Source organism: Amphiura filiformis, chromosome 6 (assembly GCF_039555335.1).
Source record: "Amphiura filiformis chromosome 6, Afil_fr2py, whole genome shotgun sequence".
In the NCBI taxonomy this organism is placed as follows: Eukaryota; Metazoa; Echinodermata; class Ophiuroidea; order Amphilepidida; family Amphiuridae; genus Amphiura; species Amphiura filiformis.
Window position 1 is genome coordinate 63,319,348 of NC_092633.1, and position 17,977 is coordinate 63,337,324.

The following is a 17,977-nucleotide window of genomic DNA, read 5'->3' on the forward strand; positions in this document are numbered from 1 at the left end:
AAGAAAAACGGGCAGGAAATAAATTTTACGATTTTACAAAAGGGGAATCAAACGCAGGGTCAGGGTGCCTTGAGAGTTGAGACATATCCCATGTTTTTGTTTTGGCGCAGTAGGCATATTATCTTAGCGCAATATAAAAGTTAAGCACAGATATATCTTGACTCTTGACTACATTGCAGCATTAAACTTGATTTATATACAAATATTTTTATAAAAGTATGTTCATCTTGCTTAGTAATGCTTACATGTATTTACTTGGTTCACACTTATAATATACATTTCATCAAACCAATAATGTTTTACTGACCAGACATTATCGACCATCTTGGGCATCAATGGCCATCTTCAGAGTGATGTTTTTTGTCTGATCCAACTTCTGTACACCGACAGAGACGAGGGGGCCATTATCTTAGTCACGTCTATGATCCACTTCTGGGTGCTGGTTCGCCCTCTGTTGGTGTACAGAAGATGGCCATCGCCCAAGATGGTCGAAACTGTCAGGTTAGTAAAACATAATTGGTTTTTACAAGATGAAATGTTTATTATGAGTTTTCACAAACCTAATGAACCTCTTCAAGAATATTGGGTCACACTTCCTGTGTACATGATTTACAATAATGGGGATTAGATAAGACGTGGATACGGAGTGTTATATGATTGTGGAAATAGCAAAAACTTGCAATAGCAAGTTACGTAAACTTTGAGCAAACTTGATACAATTCGGATAAAGTTAAGACATTGTTGTAAATTTATAAACTATTCGCATAAGTGCTGAAAATCGTGGGTAATTTTATGCACTTTTGTTAATTTAATCCAGCCTGGATATTTTCCCCCAAGTGACAAGGGCCTGAAGAAAATATTAATATTGTAAAGTCTTTGAAACACAAAGTAGTGCTTGGACTTCGTACACCTCTTGAGTATTTTGTTTATAGCAATATAATTATTATAACGATTAAGAATCGCTCTGCCTATAGTAACATTTTTATTCAATTTTAGTGTCATTTTCAGTAAGATGCACATACACTCTTCACAAAAATGTCGTAATTTTGGAAAAATCGGAACAAAATCAAACCAAGATCAGACATGTAATATGCGCATCAAAACTTTCAATTGCTGATATTCCGGAACCAATCGGTCAGTTTTTGATATGAATGCAGCTACTAATTTACTATATACAGACAATACAGAACATAAGTCTATAATGTACATCTTTTTAAAATTGTTTTCAGACCTTTGTATAATGTTCATTATATAAAAATTATATTTACAAATTCATTGTACATAGAAATATAATACACCTTTGTTAAAAATGTACATTCTTTAAAAAAATTTCATTGGTTATAATATAAAATAAGTGCGTGGCTAGTTTTGATTTAAACGAGATCATTATAGAGACTTGCAAGAGTTGCACATATAATTATAAACATTTTTATTCTTTTTGAAAATGTTTAATAAAATATTGTCGGATAACCCGGAATGGTTATATTATCACTGACTGCTGAGATGATTTGGGCCCTGAGCAAGACTACAGTAGTTTTGCTCAGGGCCCAAGTCATCCCATTGTTTAGTTTCAAAATAAAATAAAAAGCGTCCTTTTGAAAAGAAAATTTGAAAAGAACTAACATTTCGTTTGTGTTTTAATTTATAGGTTATATAGTAACTTTTTATCTCTTCCAGCTCCAGTGGCATCTCATTAATTTCCCTGGACCTTTGGATGCATTGAAGTGGTTTTAGCATTTTACTTTGAAAAGCAATATAACAGGGATGCAGTGGTAGTTTCCACGATCCTCCCGTGAACATTTGCTTAATCCTACCCAGGAAAATATGCATGAGGTGTGAGTGGTGTTGGAACAGAAAGTAGTCTCGTGGTAAACTTACAACAGTCTTATACGCAATTGCCATGATCAGTAATTATGCGATGTAAGTATTCAAATAAATTAATAATCTTTTCATGCATGACGACCGAGTTTCGCGAAACTGGCCCAGTGTCGTAAACGTATATGTTACCAGGGACATAAGTTAGTAAACTCTTTTGTCAGTGTGCAAAAACAGGGACAGCCTTAAGTACTTATTCTGTTATTCTGTGTACTGCTTTGTAAGCAAAGCAATCGTGGCAACATTGGGGTGGCTATGTTGTACCTTTGTCGTTGGGTAAGGTAGCAAAAGGTGTTAATATACATTTGGTCACATATCAATCTAACCGTTTGTATACAATAAAAATTTAAAAACATTGGCAATGCATTTTAACGGATAATATTAATAACAAGTGAGAATCATAATAGTCCAGCCACAGTGATTCACTGGCAACAGATATGGTGTATAAATAACATAACAGGTGCTATGTATTGTTGCCCTTTGTGTTTTTTAAGTACATGATTAATTGAAACTGAAAAGGCGCAAAAAACATTCTAGTTCATGTAGTTTTGATTTACCAATCAAGAATTATCATACGAAAACCATCAAAACTGTATTTGTATTTTAACAGCCGGTCAAATATTACGTCATTGCCGAAACGAGTAGCCACAACTCGCTTATTTCATTACGAATTCTGTCTCGAATTGTAAAATCAGGTGTTTGATCATAGTGGTCTTTTAGTCCCTTCAGTTTAGACAAAACTGAAGTATGTATTGTTAAGCAATGCAAGGCACTGCATGTTATTATTCGTGTCTATAATTACCGCTATCCTCTTTCAGATCGGTCATATAGAATTTTCGCAAACGTGACGATATCAAGTTTAAAGGCCGCGTCACGCAATAAATCACACCGATTCACTGTACTTTTGGTCGTACAGCCCTTCCACGTCAATTGAATCTCTCAGGAAAACTAGCGTGACATTATGAACTACACTACTCCAAAAATTAAAGGATCAAAAACTGACTTTCTTTGTGTGCTGTCGTATTGCTGACCAAGGTGTTTTTCAGTGATGGGTCTTCTGTACTCGGTACAAGTGTGCAGTTGCGTGTACGTTACTGAATGAAATTATACTCAAATGTCAAGACTGCTTTTAAAAATCGTCAATAAATAAATATGATCCTTTAATGTTTTGAGTAGTGTATATACATATGCTGGGATTGTTCCATTTAAATCAGTACTTGGATCGATCAAAGTCAGAATACACATAATCATCAAAATGTTATCAGTCCGTATCGTAGACACCAGCGGAACAGCACCTTTGCTTAACTCCAAATCTTAGTAAGTAGTATAAAATGAGAATATAGACAATGAGGATGACCTGAAGGAAGACAAAACCCACGCAAACGGAACCAATTACTTGAAGGCCATGGTTTACGGTATCCATTATGGCGTCACCACAACCCTGCAGATGAAAAAAACATAGGAAAAGGTATTTATAAACAGCTACCTTCGACTATATTTATGAATACGAATTTATAAATACGCACTTGACCCATGGGTACGACATGCCAATACCAGCAAGCGTGATCATTGAATAGGATACGAACTCTTTAGATATATATCTTAAAATTTAAGTATAATTGAATAGCAAAATGATTACTCATGCGGGATTCCGAATTTATTATGTTATCAAAAACAACATTTTAAAAGTATTTGCCGACGGAAAAAGTATTTATCGACGGAATACTCTCTAAATCGGGAAAATACAACTAACCACAAACATGATAAAAAAAAGAAATCATGGGGCGAGAACTTTCTGAAAGCTTCCGATTTCTTACGCCTTTTTGCCGCGCCCGACGCCGCGTCTCACTATTCAAAATCACTTCACAGTAAACTGATTATGATTAGTTACACATGTTATACGGGCGTAATCACGAAAATGGTGTAAATCGCAATCTCTCAATTATTATGGTATAGCGAGATACGGCTAACGTCCAGGAATATACATAGAAGATGAAGAGTTCCGCAATCAGATCACATAGTGAGTGCCGTAGAGTCAGTTTTTGTTTGGTTTTGTATGCATTCAGTAAATGTGTTCTGAAAGTAACGGGAAATAGCTGATACCCACCTCTTTAAATCTATAATCATTTCCTGATCTTCCGCATCCTACTTGGTAGATTTTGCAACAACTGTCTGGTGTGTCTCCCACTCCGAATGTTTTACCTGCATACTGAAACCAGTCATTGGGTCGGTCAAACCCACAACACTTTTCCTGAAATGATCAAAGAACACGGGAACATTAATTGATGTTTAACCTTGATAATGTACAAATGCATTAATTTCCGTCAAAATATACAGGATAATAACCACAGACTTCACATACGAAAGCAAAATTACGTTGATTCAACACGGCCAAAGTCAATAAACAAGGGGACAATAATGATAATGTCTCAAGTCACTCCTTAGATAAGGCAATCGTATTTTGGCAGCTTAAAAGTATCGTGTACAATGTACTCAAATATCTACCACCGATAGTCCTAAAGCTAAATGATCTTTATATTTATTCGAATCTTTCTTTTGCATTTATCTACGCTTTTTGGGGAAGTCATAGTCAATAACTTGTCAACAAGAAGTATAAGATTTGTCAGAACTAGTGATTTTTTTAAAAACTGTGTAACCATTTTTTCAGGGTCTATGGTGTACCACTAACAGTAGCGTAGACAACTATTTTTTCCACAAAACCAGTACAGACAATTTAGAGATATTAAAATATCTCTTCTAATATGTCTGTAATGGTTTTGTGGAAACGAAAAGAACGCCATCTATTGGTTGTCAATGTTTAATGGTTACTTGACCAACCAAACAAACTTGATATAAAGGGACCACAAGTTACACCATACAACTTTTATAATAAATAAAAAAAGATTTTTAATAAAATTTAATAATATTATGATAATGTCATTGGTAGCACATTTTGTTTGTCAGAACTAGAACAGACATTTACAACGTCACACATCGTTGCGTTCGTCACAATTGGCCCATTATGTAATAAAAGATGCATGCGTTCAATTGGCACATTTGAGAGACAAATGTTTGCATCCATTTTTTATAGTCCATTATTTTACTAATGAGACATAGAAAGTAAACGAGTATTTTGGTATGGGGATATGTTTGTCGATTTCAATTTACGATAACGATACTATAACAACAGAAAGACCCGAAAAAACATGTACAAAGTTGCAAACCGGCTTGTCCCTCTCATCATTAATTTAAAGCGTCACCTCATATATCCGGACATGAACATTACATTCTTTGTAATGTTGACAAGTTGTTGAATATTTCCATGTCACGGAATGTGTTAATATTTACTGTGAAGTATATCATCGCCTTCATGTCTTGATTCTAAACCTGTCACTAACCTACTAACATCAGCTATCACGGGTAACAAGTACTACTCATACTGCAGTTACTGTCCGTTTTCCTATACACAATACACAGTGCTCTTTCCCATTGACGCGTGACCTCTACCAATAGCCTACGTTAAAAGTATGGGGATATGCCTAGTTAACGTCGCTGTGTGAAAAATAACCGGCCAATATTAAAAGTACTCTTCTAAAGTTCTAGAAAATATAGTTTTGTAACATGTCCTAAATTTTTAGCTAATTTAGATGTTTGGAAATATGCGTACTTTGGTGTTTTAGTTAATGTTATAGGTAATAGTACATTGCCTAGTTAACGTCGCTGTGTGAAAAATAACCGGCCAATATTAAAAGTACTCTTCTAAAATTCTAGACAATATAGTTTTGTAACATGTCCTAAATGTTTAGCTAATTTAGATGTTTGGAAATATGCGTACTTAGGTGTTTTAGGAAGGATATGTAAACGACAGATAACACCAAAAAATATGAAGAAATTATTTCCAAACCGTGTTAAGTCTGCAAACCACCATGTTTCTCATTTTTAAGAACGCTGGTTAACAATAAGCACGTATTGTCTCATTTCGTAAACAAAGACCACACACAATTGTTCTCTAGCGCTCGCTTTATAATCGTTCACCCAACTGAAAGTATAATCCCAGCTCATTGCTCCATTGTACGTGTAAAGCAGACACATATGTTGTGTGTATTTAACCAGAGAAGATATGATTTAATCAGTTGAGCTGTTTTCAATGAGTGTTATCTTGGTTTAATAGCTTTTAATGGGGTTTAAGTCCTGCAAAGGTCGAGTTGAATTCTACTGTAGACATGACTGCATCATGTTAAACAATTCATTTGGGACGTCATGGGCATGTATGAAATATAAATCGGCTAATCTGACATCTAATCTTAGCATAATTGTACAAAACGATGCACATCTTACTACTATATTTCACCGATTAATTGTGATAGAATTTGTCAAATGTTAGAACAATTTGCAAAGTGATGTATTTAAATTTGGCATAAGTATATTACATGGTATTTCACAGTGTACTGCAATAGTACGAGCGTTTTCTTCCGTTTTCTTGGGACCTTTTATTCAAATGATTTACTAGTATTTATAACAGCGCCATCTTGAAATGAACGAATCCAACTCGTGATAATTATGAGATGACAATGTACTTGAAAATACACATCGCTTTTATTGAAAGTTTCTTACTATCCTGGTAAAAGCTAAAAGTGGCAGAAACGATTTTCACAGATATTTTTAGAGAAAGCTTTATCAGCAGTTACTGTTTTATTGATGACAGTTTCACATAAATACATAACGAATGACGCTTGCAGTAACTCTCTATGGAATCCTCTATTAAACAACGCTGGACGTCTGGGAGTTATAATACGTGTTCCTTGACGTTGACATGATAATGTTCCAATATTTGGGTTGAACGATATTCTAGAAACAACCCTACTGCCATTCTCACATTTTAAAACCAATTAGGCATACTAACGTGTATTACCTTTTCATGTAAAGAAGAATATCTAAAATATTTTGAACTTCATCATTCTGTGTTTTGCAGTCACGAATTCTCTAATACATAGCATTATTCTGCTGTTTCATATGATTTCATTTATTCAAATTAAGACATAGATGTGGAGAGACCGAGTTTAATGCACACTTGTTGAGAACTAGGCTAATCTTGATTTGTTACATCAAAACAGATGAGATTTGTTATTGCTAGTCACGTACTATATAAGGATTGTGATAATCACAACATCTTCCCTAGTATTCTAAACATGTTTTTGCTTTTTTCAACAGATTTGTGTCGTATATATTTTTGTCGACAAACAATGACTATTATGCTGTCGCTTACGCAATTCCACAATCCACTGCAACAGTTCACTAGAAAGTTAAACCTATTAAATTTCTACATCACTGTTACTTTTTTCTTTTTGAGGCTCCATTTTAACTTACGCAGTGTGAATGAATCAATGGTATGCCTTTGCATGATTTACCGACAAGTGACTCATTTCGGAATGCAATCATGCATTGTGAAAAAAAAAATGCTGCAGCGTCATTGGGACTCGAACCAGCGACCCACTACTTCGTTGATTATGAATCCAGGTCTTTACCGATAGGCAGTCATAATATATAACATTAATCTTATAAAAATAACACGTTTTGTAGAGATGCAATGGCCCTTTTACGAAATAAATAGCTCTAACGTTTGGAAATGGTCCCAAACAAATAATGACGACACCGATATGGTGACGAAATTGCATATGTATGGAAATATCTGCATCGCAATGCTTTGTTTTGGTTTTTGGAATTTGATTTTAAAATTTGCGAATTTGTGACATCATTCGAAATCAACATTAGATATTTCAACATTATAATCATGGCCTCATTTTGTCTCTGGATTTTTTTGAAAATTTATGTGAAATAGCTTTCAGGCTAAATTAAAAATTGATATAAAACGCTTGGTTTTTTGATCGGTTACAAAAATACATTTTAGTCATTGATTGAAATTGTGTCTGTCAATCATTACACTAGAATATTTACTCCAAAGGCTCTTTGATTTCTTGAAATAATTTTTGTAATGATAAAGTGAATCCCCTGGCCCTGTATAATTACGCAGAGATGTGCATCCGTATCCGCTGTGCATGCTGGGAGCAGCTATAGCTTACCTCTTGTTGAAGAGTATCCCATGCTTTAGTGAAATCTTCATTATCATCATGGTTATACACAACCATCTCCTTGTGGGTTGATTCTTGAATGTACGAGTGAACTTCGTCTTGCAGGTTAAGTCCAGCGAAGGCAATGATGATTATAGATACTTCCACGCATATTACTCCTACGATGAGAAAGTAAAACTGAGAACGAAAATTATAGGAAAACAATTATAAATAATCTGAAATTAAACAACTACCCTCCAAACACCAAGTCTAGCAATTAAACAAATTCTTGCCACTAATTTGTAAACGTCATGTTTAGAAGCTAGACAAGAATCTGCTCTAGACATTACACTGTTAGAACGTTTGGGTAAAACTTTACCTCTGGGTGAACAACCCTGTAGGCTAAAAAATAATAGCTTTGTCTCATTTTCCCCGCGCGCATTTGATTCATGTTGCGCGTTTGCACGAGCAAAATTGTATAAGTTTAATCATAGATTTTAAAATCTATGGTCTAATCGGCTGTAAAATCAATGTTCAATTTCAAGAGTAACATTGACCAATAGAAGCCTTAATGTAATATTGCCCAACAGCAAATTTAATGTAAAACAGAGGGCGCTATTTACTGCCGTATATTCAGTCTCATATAGACTGATTATGAGTATGGATTCGGTCGCATACAGACTAAAAACCGTATTAGAGAGACCAGGTTGACTGTTTTTGTAGTCGATACGCACACTATGATCTTGAACTTTATTTGTTTCTTTGTTTGTTGGTATATTTGTTTGTGTGTTTGTGAGTTTTTATAATTAGTACATAGCTATAATAGATCCATTCAGGGACTGTAGAATTGGTCAAATATTAAATACTCGCCGTTAATAACCAACAACCGCTATCTCTTGCAGCAGCTATGCATCCAATGATGGATATAAAAATAATAAAGAATCCTACTCCGATGAGAACATAGGCAACGTAGAGGTACGGAACACCAGATAGAAACACGGCATAAGTCCCACTCAAGAACCCCAGGTACATATATATTACAGTCACAAGAAGACCTATACCTGTCAACTGGAAAGACAAACAAAACAACATGATTAGATTTTCTCTTTTAATATGATGACGCTACGTAGCGCTAGTAAAGTACAATTAATGTTTGCTATTTTTTCTCCAGATACGGTTTTTTTCTTAACAAAGTTTGATATACACAGCAAAGAATCCTAATATACAACCTTACAGACTTAAACAACATACCGGGGTTTAAATCTGGCACTCAAACTTTTTAGATAGTTTTTGCTGTGTAAGAGGGGATTAAAGGATGTTGTTCAAAAGTTGCTCGTAGGTTGAGCAAAATGAAATACAATCGGTGAATGGCGGCAGTATAGAATCCATAACAAGATTTGGACTAGCCTTTGGATAAATGTAAGAATTACAATTAATTGCGATTGAGATAGATTGTCAGTTAAAACAGGTACAGGTAATTGTTTTTTTTGTGAAATTATAAATTGGTTTATTTGATGGCAAATTATTTGGATACCTTAGCAGCTCAGACAATGTCGTTATCGACAAAATAAAGACGTCAACAGCACTAAATATATCTTCACAAAATCAATTTTCGGCATAGGTATGTTGTTTAATAAAAACACTTGAATGCCAGCCTTATCAGTGATCGAATCATTTGTTATTGTATACATTAACAGCGCAGAAAATGTCTTGTAATATTTAGAGGAAAAACAAATGCAAAATTTAGTCGACTAGGCTATATAGCATTTATTCTTGATTTCCCGGGAGGCTCAAGTTGTCACTTTCCGTTCAATTTCATCGTATAAAAATCAATGTCCTAGATAAAACACCATGATCAGATGATGCAAAGGAAATGAGAAAAACTGGCAAACAATATATTTGTTTACTTCAAAAGGGATAACAACAAAAATTGGATCCGATAGGATGTTGTTCAAAAGTTATGTGTCTGACCGGATGACCATCTTTGCAACAAGATTTGAAATCTAAGACGGAGAATGTTTCATAAAGGTTAGAAGGCATCTTCGTGGCATTTTGTTTTGAAAGATGTCTTTATTATATTCTCACACGGCACGGTAGATTATTGTATGTTTATAACGTTTCCTTGAAGTTAGAAAAAGGCTGTTTGGTTTTTAGGGATTAGATTTGTTTCCTCACATGACATGCATCAGTATTAAAGTGTAGCTAAGTGTGCAGGTGCAACAGAAACGATTGGAATGGATTTGAGCTACCGGGGTGGAGGAATAGGGACATACATGTATCTAGAGTAGATATCCAAATCACCCCCACTGGCTGGTCCTATAATAAGAATTTTGAAAGCACATTGTGTCATAATATCCTTGTCTGATCAGGTGTGTGGCTTACTTTCTATCTTCGAACATTTCCCCTCTTGCATTAGTAAATCTGGGTATCCATGCCGTTGGGTAAGAAATGGGGGCATACAAACGTTCAACGGCATCTGAGGGATACAAACTTTACTTAACTTCGATCATAATTTCTCTTTATAGAATCTTTTAAGTGACACAATCGAATGATTCTTAAGATGGGATGAAATCATATGAGTATATTTGCATGTTTGTAAGATTAGTTGATTTGACTGTAAACACGTTCCCGATTGCAAAATTGACATAATGGTCACTGGTGGTACCAACAACATCATTGAGTGATTCCTGTTCGGCCGGTCGATGACAATCAAAAGATGATATTTCCTATATATTTTGATATATATTTTGTTCAGAACGGTCAACAACAACTTTATTGATTTATGGCTATATATTGCCCCTAAGGAACTTTGTGTTTGAATTTTAAAAGGTTTCTTGCAATTCATCAGCAAATCACTTAATGCAGGAAAGGAAAACAATCAATGTGTTTTGTTCAATTCACGTGCGAATCACAAAGTAGGTAATTATTGCTATGTTTTTTTGAAAGAGGAATTCAATTACGGGTAGAATGGACTTCTTTTGAAATTATCACTTGCCAGTACTGAACGAGGTTTATACGTTTTCAGTTACCATATGGCGCATACACATTATCACCACTATTATCTGAAAGTTATGGCCCTCATCACCATTAAAAATAAACATTGTTATCGTCTCGATCAAGAAAGGATGAGGCATTATGATGGGTATGGTATACACAGTGTTATCATGGTAATGTTGCTACACGCATGTATATGTTATTACAATTACCATAGCTACTATACACCCTATTGATATCTTAGCATACAATTTGAATGATTCATTTGGTGTGGTCCAAAAATGAAACTTAGCTTATATCATTAATATCAAAGTTAAGATAAAAGAATAAAAAGTATCAGTGTAGCAATTGACAGGACCGAGATTGGAGCAAACATTATCATCTCACTTGTACCCAAGTATACAGTTTGTTCAAATATCATTGTTGTATTTGTTCACATAAGTTTAGGGAGCAGCTGTTAAATTTATTTTATTACAATTATTCTAATTCATTACATCTTCTTTATAAGTGTATTACAACTAAGCCATCAGCGTGTTTTTCCAGTTTCAGATTCCTACGGTAAACAATCCTCACATACACATACCGCGCACATAATTATATGCCCTATTATTAGGATTTTAAAGATTTGTCGAGACATGAGGGGCGGTCAATAAGTTCGTAGAACATGTAGAACAAGGTACTTGAGAACATGGTCATTGTATACCTTAATGCACCCATCTCAATTTTCCTTGAAACATTCTATGTCTTCTGAATGGGAGTCTGGGAGTCTTCCGATTGCTCCATGAGCCATTCTTCAGTGAAGGCTCACCAGCATTGATCACCATCAAACCTGATATTTTGAAGGTAAGACTTAAAATTCTAAAATATGTTTCCCTTTCTGGGGGCCATGCTGCGCCTAGACCACAATATGGTTGTTTTAGTTATCTGACCTCTCTGTCGTGAATGGCAGCTTGACAAACTAAGAATAATGCAAAGGACACAATCCGAGAACAGACCCATTCCTACCAACAACCTTCTTCACTTGATGGCTTGCCTCAATTTTGCTATCAAAATTGTATGATATGTGCCTATTATTATACTTTCATTTGGCAAATGATCTGTAATGAAGACTCTCCCTGAATCTCATAAAGCAGCGATGAAGACCTTGACCTATATGACCGAGTGATGATCTTCTTAGGGATGGGAGATCCAGGTGCTTCCACTGAATGGACTCATAATTCCAGTGATTAATGTATGTCTTATCACCTTTAGCTAAATACATATGAAACTTAGCCTATAGCCAGTATCGTTCCGTGATGATTGTTTGCTTTGCTTCGCGGAAACAATATTATTAGCCTACACTGGCTATCCAGGCATTTTATTGTATGAGCTTGGAATGGTCCATGGATTTCCCATGGATTAGCATGTGTCCCTCACGAACCAACCTGGGTAAACAAACAAACAAAATTGACACCAATCAATTTCATGTTAAAATCATATATTTTATTATGAAACAGCTTTGTTGTTTATAAAATCATAATTTTATCCCAGATTACCATATAATACATCCAACAATGAAATGCAAGTGGATTTCTTGCGTAATACATAACAGTTGAAAATGTACTTGCAAAATTGTAATCCTAATGACAAGACTGAGAGGGACATTGTTGTGGATTTTTCTAACAACATCTTTCCACTATTCATTGTCTTATTATATACAGGGTGTCCCAAAAAGCGGACGGACCCAACAAATGTAATGATATCTTAAAATTTTCATTACCATGATCTCGAATGTAAAAATGGTTACTGGACATAATTTGCAATAATAAAATCAGCATTATTTTGGAACAAGTGATATCTTTATCGTAAAGCAAATTTTCTGAGAATTAAAAAATGACATTCAAATTTAGACGGATCTGTTAGTTCTTGAGTTAATGGTAAAAATACAGATAATATACATTTTTCGGTATTTTTTTCGTATAACTCAAGAACTGTAAAACCTACTTTTGAAATTCTCATAAAATTTACTCTAAGATACATGTCTCACTTTTTACAAAAGGGGTTTGATTTTTGAGAAAATTAGACAAATTGAGTCACTGGGTTTTGCTAATGACAGCCAAACGATGCGGCTTTTACATGAGTAATCATTTTGATGATTGGTGAAAGCACATTTTGAAATATCACAGCATTCGTCGGACCGCTTTTCTGTGACACCCTGTATGTATTCGTTGTCTAACAGCGTTATGTTGCAGTACAGTAGCGCCTATTCTCCAACTTGTGAACATGGTGAAGGGATCATACAACAAAATGCGGGTTTTGGTTTTCGATGCTACAATAAATAGCAATTGGTAATGCTGAATTACAAGAAAACAAAACAAGAATTGGGAGTTGTGACTATATATAGTTCCTGGGATTATTTTTCTCGAAGTTTTGAAGGAAAACGGGCAGAAAATTAATTTTACGATTTTACAAAATCAAACGCAGGGTCAGGGTGCCTTGAGAGTTGAGACATAGCCTATGTTTTTGTTTTGGCGCAGTAGGCATTTTATCTTAGTGCAATAGAAACAGTTAAGCACAGATATTTCTTGACTACAATGCAGCATTAAACTTGATTTATATACAACATATAAAAGTACGTTCATTTTGCTTACATGTATTTACTTGGGTCACACTTATAATATACATTTCATCTTGTCAAAAGCAATTATGTTTTTCTGATCTGACAGTTTCAACCATCTTGGGCGATGGCTATCAGAGTGATGTTTTTGATCCAACTTCTGCACACCAACAGAGGGCGCACCAGCGCCCAAAAGTGGATTAGTAAAACAAAATTAATTTTGACAAGACGAAATGAATATTATGAGTTTTCAAAAACCTAATGAACCTCTTCAAGAATAATGGGTCATACTTCCTGCGATTTACAATAACGAGGATTAGGTAAGACGTGGATACGGAGTTTTATATGATTATGGAAATAGCAAAAACTTACAACAGTAAGTTGCGTAAACTTTGAGCAAACTATATATAATTTGGATTAAGTTAAGACGTTGTAAATTTATTGTAAAACTGTTTGCATAAGTGTTGAAAATCGCACTTTTGTTAATTTAATCAAACCTGGATCATTTTCTCCAAGTGACAAGGGCTTGAAGAAAAGATTGATATTGTAAAGTCTTTGAAACACAAAGTAGTGCTTGGACTTCGTACACCTCTTGGGTATTTTGTATAGCACTATAATAATAATTATTATAACGATACCTTAAGAATCGCTCTGTCTAGTAACATTTCACCGTCATTTACAGTAAGATGCACATACTGCTCTTCACAAAATGTCGTTATTTTGGACAAATCGAAATAAAATCAAGCCAAGATCAGACACGCAATATGTGCATCAAAACTTTCAATTGCTGATATTCCGGTAAGATTAGACATCGAAAACAATCGATCAGTTTCGGAGATGTATGCAGATACTAATTTTTTATATACAGACAATACAGAACACCAGTCTATAATGTACATCTTTTTAAAATTGTTTTGAGACCTTTGTATAATGTTCATTATATAAAAATTATATTTACAAATTCATTATACATAGAAATATAATACACCTTTGTTAGAAATGTACATTCTTTAAAAATTTCATTGGTTATAATATAAAATAAGTGCATGGCTAGTTTTGATTTAAACGAGATCATTACAGAGACTTGCAAGAGTTGCACATATAATTATAAATCATCTGCAAACATTTTTATTCTTTTTGAAAATGTTTAATAAATATTGTTAGTCGGATAACCCGGAATGGTTATATTATCACTGACTGCTGAAATGAATTGAGCCCTGAGCAAGACTACAGTAGTCTTGCTCAGGGCCCAAGTCATCCCATTGTTTGGTTTCAAAATAAAATAAAAAGCGTCCTTTAAAAAATTTGAAAAGAACTAACATTTCGTTTGTGTTTAAATTTATAGGTTATATAGTAACTTTTTATCTCTTCCAGCTCCAGCTCCAGTGACATCTCACTATCCTGGACCTTTGGATACATTGAAATGGTTTTAGCATTTTACTTTGAAAAGCAATAAAACAGGGATGCAGTGGTAGTTTCCACGATCCTCCAGTGAACATTTGCTTGATCCTACACAGGAAAATATGTATGAGGTGTCAGTGGTGGTAGAACAGAAAGTAGTCTCGTAGCTTCCATCTGCGCCCGGTTCGCGAAACTCAGTAGTATGTTTTTACGCAATCACGCGATGTGCGTATTACAATAAGATTAACAATTTATGCATGCATGGCCAATTCGAATAGAACTAACTGTTCGTTTGTGTTTTAATTTGTAGAATGGCTAACACAATAAATAATGTTGTTCTTATTGGCACTTCAAGTAGCTTCCAGCTAAGCCAGGTTCTCGAAACTCGTAGTAAACTTACGACAATTGTATACGCAATGGCCATGATCAGTAATCACACGATGTAAGTATTAAAATTAAAAAAAATCTTTTCATGTATGACGACCGAGTTTCGCGAAACTGGCCCAGTTTCGTAAACGTATGTTACTTGGGACATTAGTTAAAACAGGGACGAGAGCATGTTTTAGGCGAGTTACAATATGGGCGAGTTAGGTAAAGGCGAGTTAAAAAGGCGAGTTACCCCCCACAGAGTCAGGCTATTTTTAGATATTCCCATGGGTAACACTATGAAGTCCCAGTGGCGAGTTACAGTAACACCACGAAGTCCCGGTGGCGAATTACAGCAACACTATGAAGTCCCAATGGCGAGTTACAGTAACACTATGAAGTCCCAGTGGCGAGTTACAGTAACACTATGAAGTCCCAGTGGCGAGTTACAGCAACACTATGAAGTCCCAGTGGCGAGTTACAGTAACACTATGATGAAATCCCAACAGTGAAATAAAAATGTCACAGTGTATTAAGTACTGTTTTTTTAAAAAGCTGCTAGGCCAAAATCAGCAACATCAATTTCCATTTATCATATATATTTCTCTCGGGCTTGCAATGATCTTGGGAATTAGTATATAGAGGCAGTGCTACTCTCGCCTGTGCATAGGCTGCCCTCTTCTTCTAGTATAAATAAAATCCTTAAAAAAATCAAATTGTATGTGCCAAAGTCAAAACACATAATGCCTAGGCAAATTTGTACAGTATTAATGGTATTTGTAATAACTATTGATTGCAGTATTTAAAATCAAGGCTGATATCTATTTATATGATAAAGTATAATATGGAACGGACATGAGTCAAAGAATACATTAATGGTATCAATTTTTTTAAATAATAATTTTTTGAATTTTGACCAAAACTGCATTTTTGGTTCAAAATCTTGGACTTTCCGGAAATTCACAACTCGCCACATGGACTTTCCGGAAATTCCGAGCAACTCGCCACATGGACTTGCCGGAAATTCACAACTCGCCACGTCGACTTTCCGGAAATTCACAACTCGCCGCGTGGACTTTCTGGAAATTCACAACTCGCCGCGTGGACTTTCCGGAAATTCACAACTCGCCGCGTGGACTTTCCGGAAAACACTGCAGGGGGTAACTCGCCATTTTAACTCGCCACGTGGACTTTCCGGAAAACACTGCAGGGGGTAACTTGCCATTTTAACTCGCCTTTTTCTAACTCGCCTATTTTTTAACTCGCCAATAACCTGTTCTCAACAGGGACAGTCTTAAGTACTTATTCTGTGTAGTGCTTTGTAAGCAAAGCAATCGTAGCAACATTGGGGTAGCTATGTTGTATGTACCTTTGTCGTTGGGTAAGGTAGCAAAAGGTGTTAATATACATTTGGTCACATATCTATCTAACCATTTGTATACAATAAAAAATTTAAAAAACATTGGCAATGCATTTTAATGGATAATAACCAGTGAGAATCATAATAGTCCAGCCACAGTGATTCACTGGCAACAGATATGGTATATGAATAACATAACAGTTGCTAGGCATTGTTGCCCTTTGTAAAAAAACCCATTCTAGTTCATGTAGTTTTGATTTACCAATAAAGAATTATCATACGAAAACCATGAAAACTGTACTTGTTTATAACGGCCGGTCAATTATTACGTCATTGCCGAAACGAGTAGCCACAACTCGCTTATTTAATTATGATTTTGTTTCGAATTATAGTAAAATCAGGTGTTTGATCATAGTGGTCTTTTATTCCCTTTAGTTTAGACAAAACTAAAGTGTGTTTTGTTAAGCAATGCAAGGCACTGCATGTTATTATTCGTGTCCATAATTATCGCTATCCTCTTTCAGATCGGTCATATAGAACTCCGTTCTTTTCGCAAACGTGACGATATCAATTCCAACTACAAAGGCCGCGTCACGTAATAGATCGCACTGATTCCCTGTACCTTTGGTCGTACAACCCTTCCATTTCATTGACCATGTCATTTAAATCTCTCAAGAAAACTAGCGTGACATGATAAACTACACTACTTCAAAAATTAAAAGATCAAAAACTGACTTTCTTTGTCTGCTCTCGTATTGCTGACCAAGGTGTTTCAGTGATATGGGACTTCAGTACTCGTTAGTACAAGTGTGCAGAAATGATACTCAAATGATTACAGTGTCAAGTCTGCTTTTGAAAATCGTCAATAAATAAGTATGATCATTTAATGTTTTGAGTAGTGTATACATATGCTGTGATTTCCCATTTAAATCAGTACTGGCACCGAAGTCGGAATATTAGTATGATACACATAATCATCAAAATGTTATCAGTCCGTATCGTAGACACCAGCCGAACAGCACCTTTGTTTAACTCCAAATCTTAGTAAGTAGTATAAAATGAGAATATAGACAATGAGGATGACCTGAAGGAAGACGAAACCCACGCAAACGGAACCAATTACTTGAAGGCCATGGTTTACGGTATCCATTATGGCGTCACCACAACCCTGCAGATGAAAAAATAACATAGAGAAAGGTGTTAATAAACAGCTACCTTCGACTATATTTATAAATATATATTTATAAATAAATATATATTTATAAATACGCACGTGACCCATGGGCATGACATACCAAGACCAGTAAACGTGACCAA

The 17,977-nt window shown here is 35.1% G+C and overlaps 2 protein-coding genes across 3 annotated transcripts in view; both read right to left on the reverse strand.

The window, feature by feature from the left end:
- Positions 1-1,868: 1,868 nt before the first annotated feature.
- LOC140154106 (CD63 antigen-like) lies at positions 1,869-9,983 on the reverse strand. Its single transcript, XM_072176714.1, has 5 exons — positions 9,915-9,983; positions 8,892-9,011; positions 7,956-8,141; positions 3,983-4,126; positions 1,869-3,316 (listed from the first exon to the last, which is right to left on the reverse strand). The coding sequence occupies exons 1-5, from the start codon at positions 9,981-9,983 to the stop codon at positions 3,137-3,139; spliced, it is 699 nt and encodes a 232-aa protein (XP_072032815.1). The 3' UTR covers positions 1,869-3,136.
- A 6,027-nt stretch (positions 9,984-16,010) lies between these two features.
- The window catches only part of LOC140155798 (tetraspanin-9-like), a 51,049-nt gene continuing 49,082 nt past the window's right edge, over positions 16,011-17,977 (reverse strand). The window contains exon 6 of one of the 2 annotated variants that reach the window (XM_072178765.1): positions 16,011-17,828. In XM_072178765.1, the coding sequence (XP_072034866.1) occupies positions 17,649-17,828 (180 nt within the window). In that variant the 3' untranslated portion in view covers positions 16,011-17,648. The remainder of the gene's footprint in view (positions 17,829-17,977) is intronic. The other variant, XM_072178763.1, reaches the window with a different exon arrangement.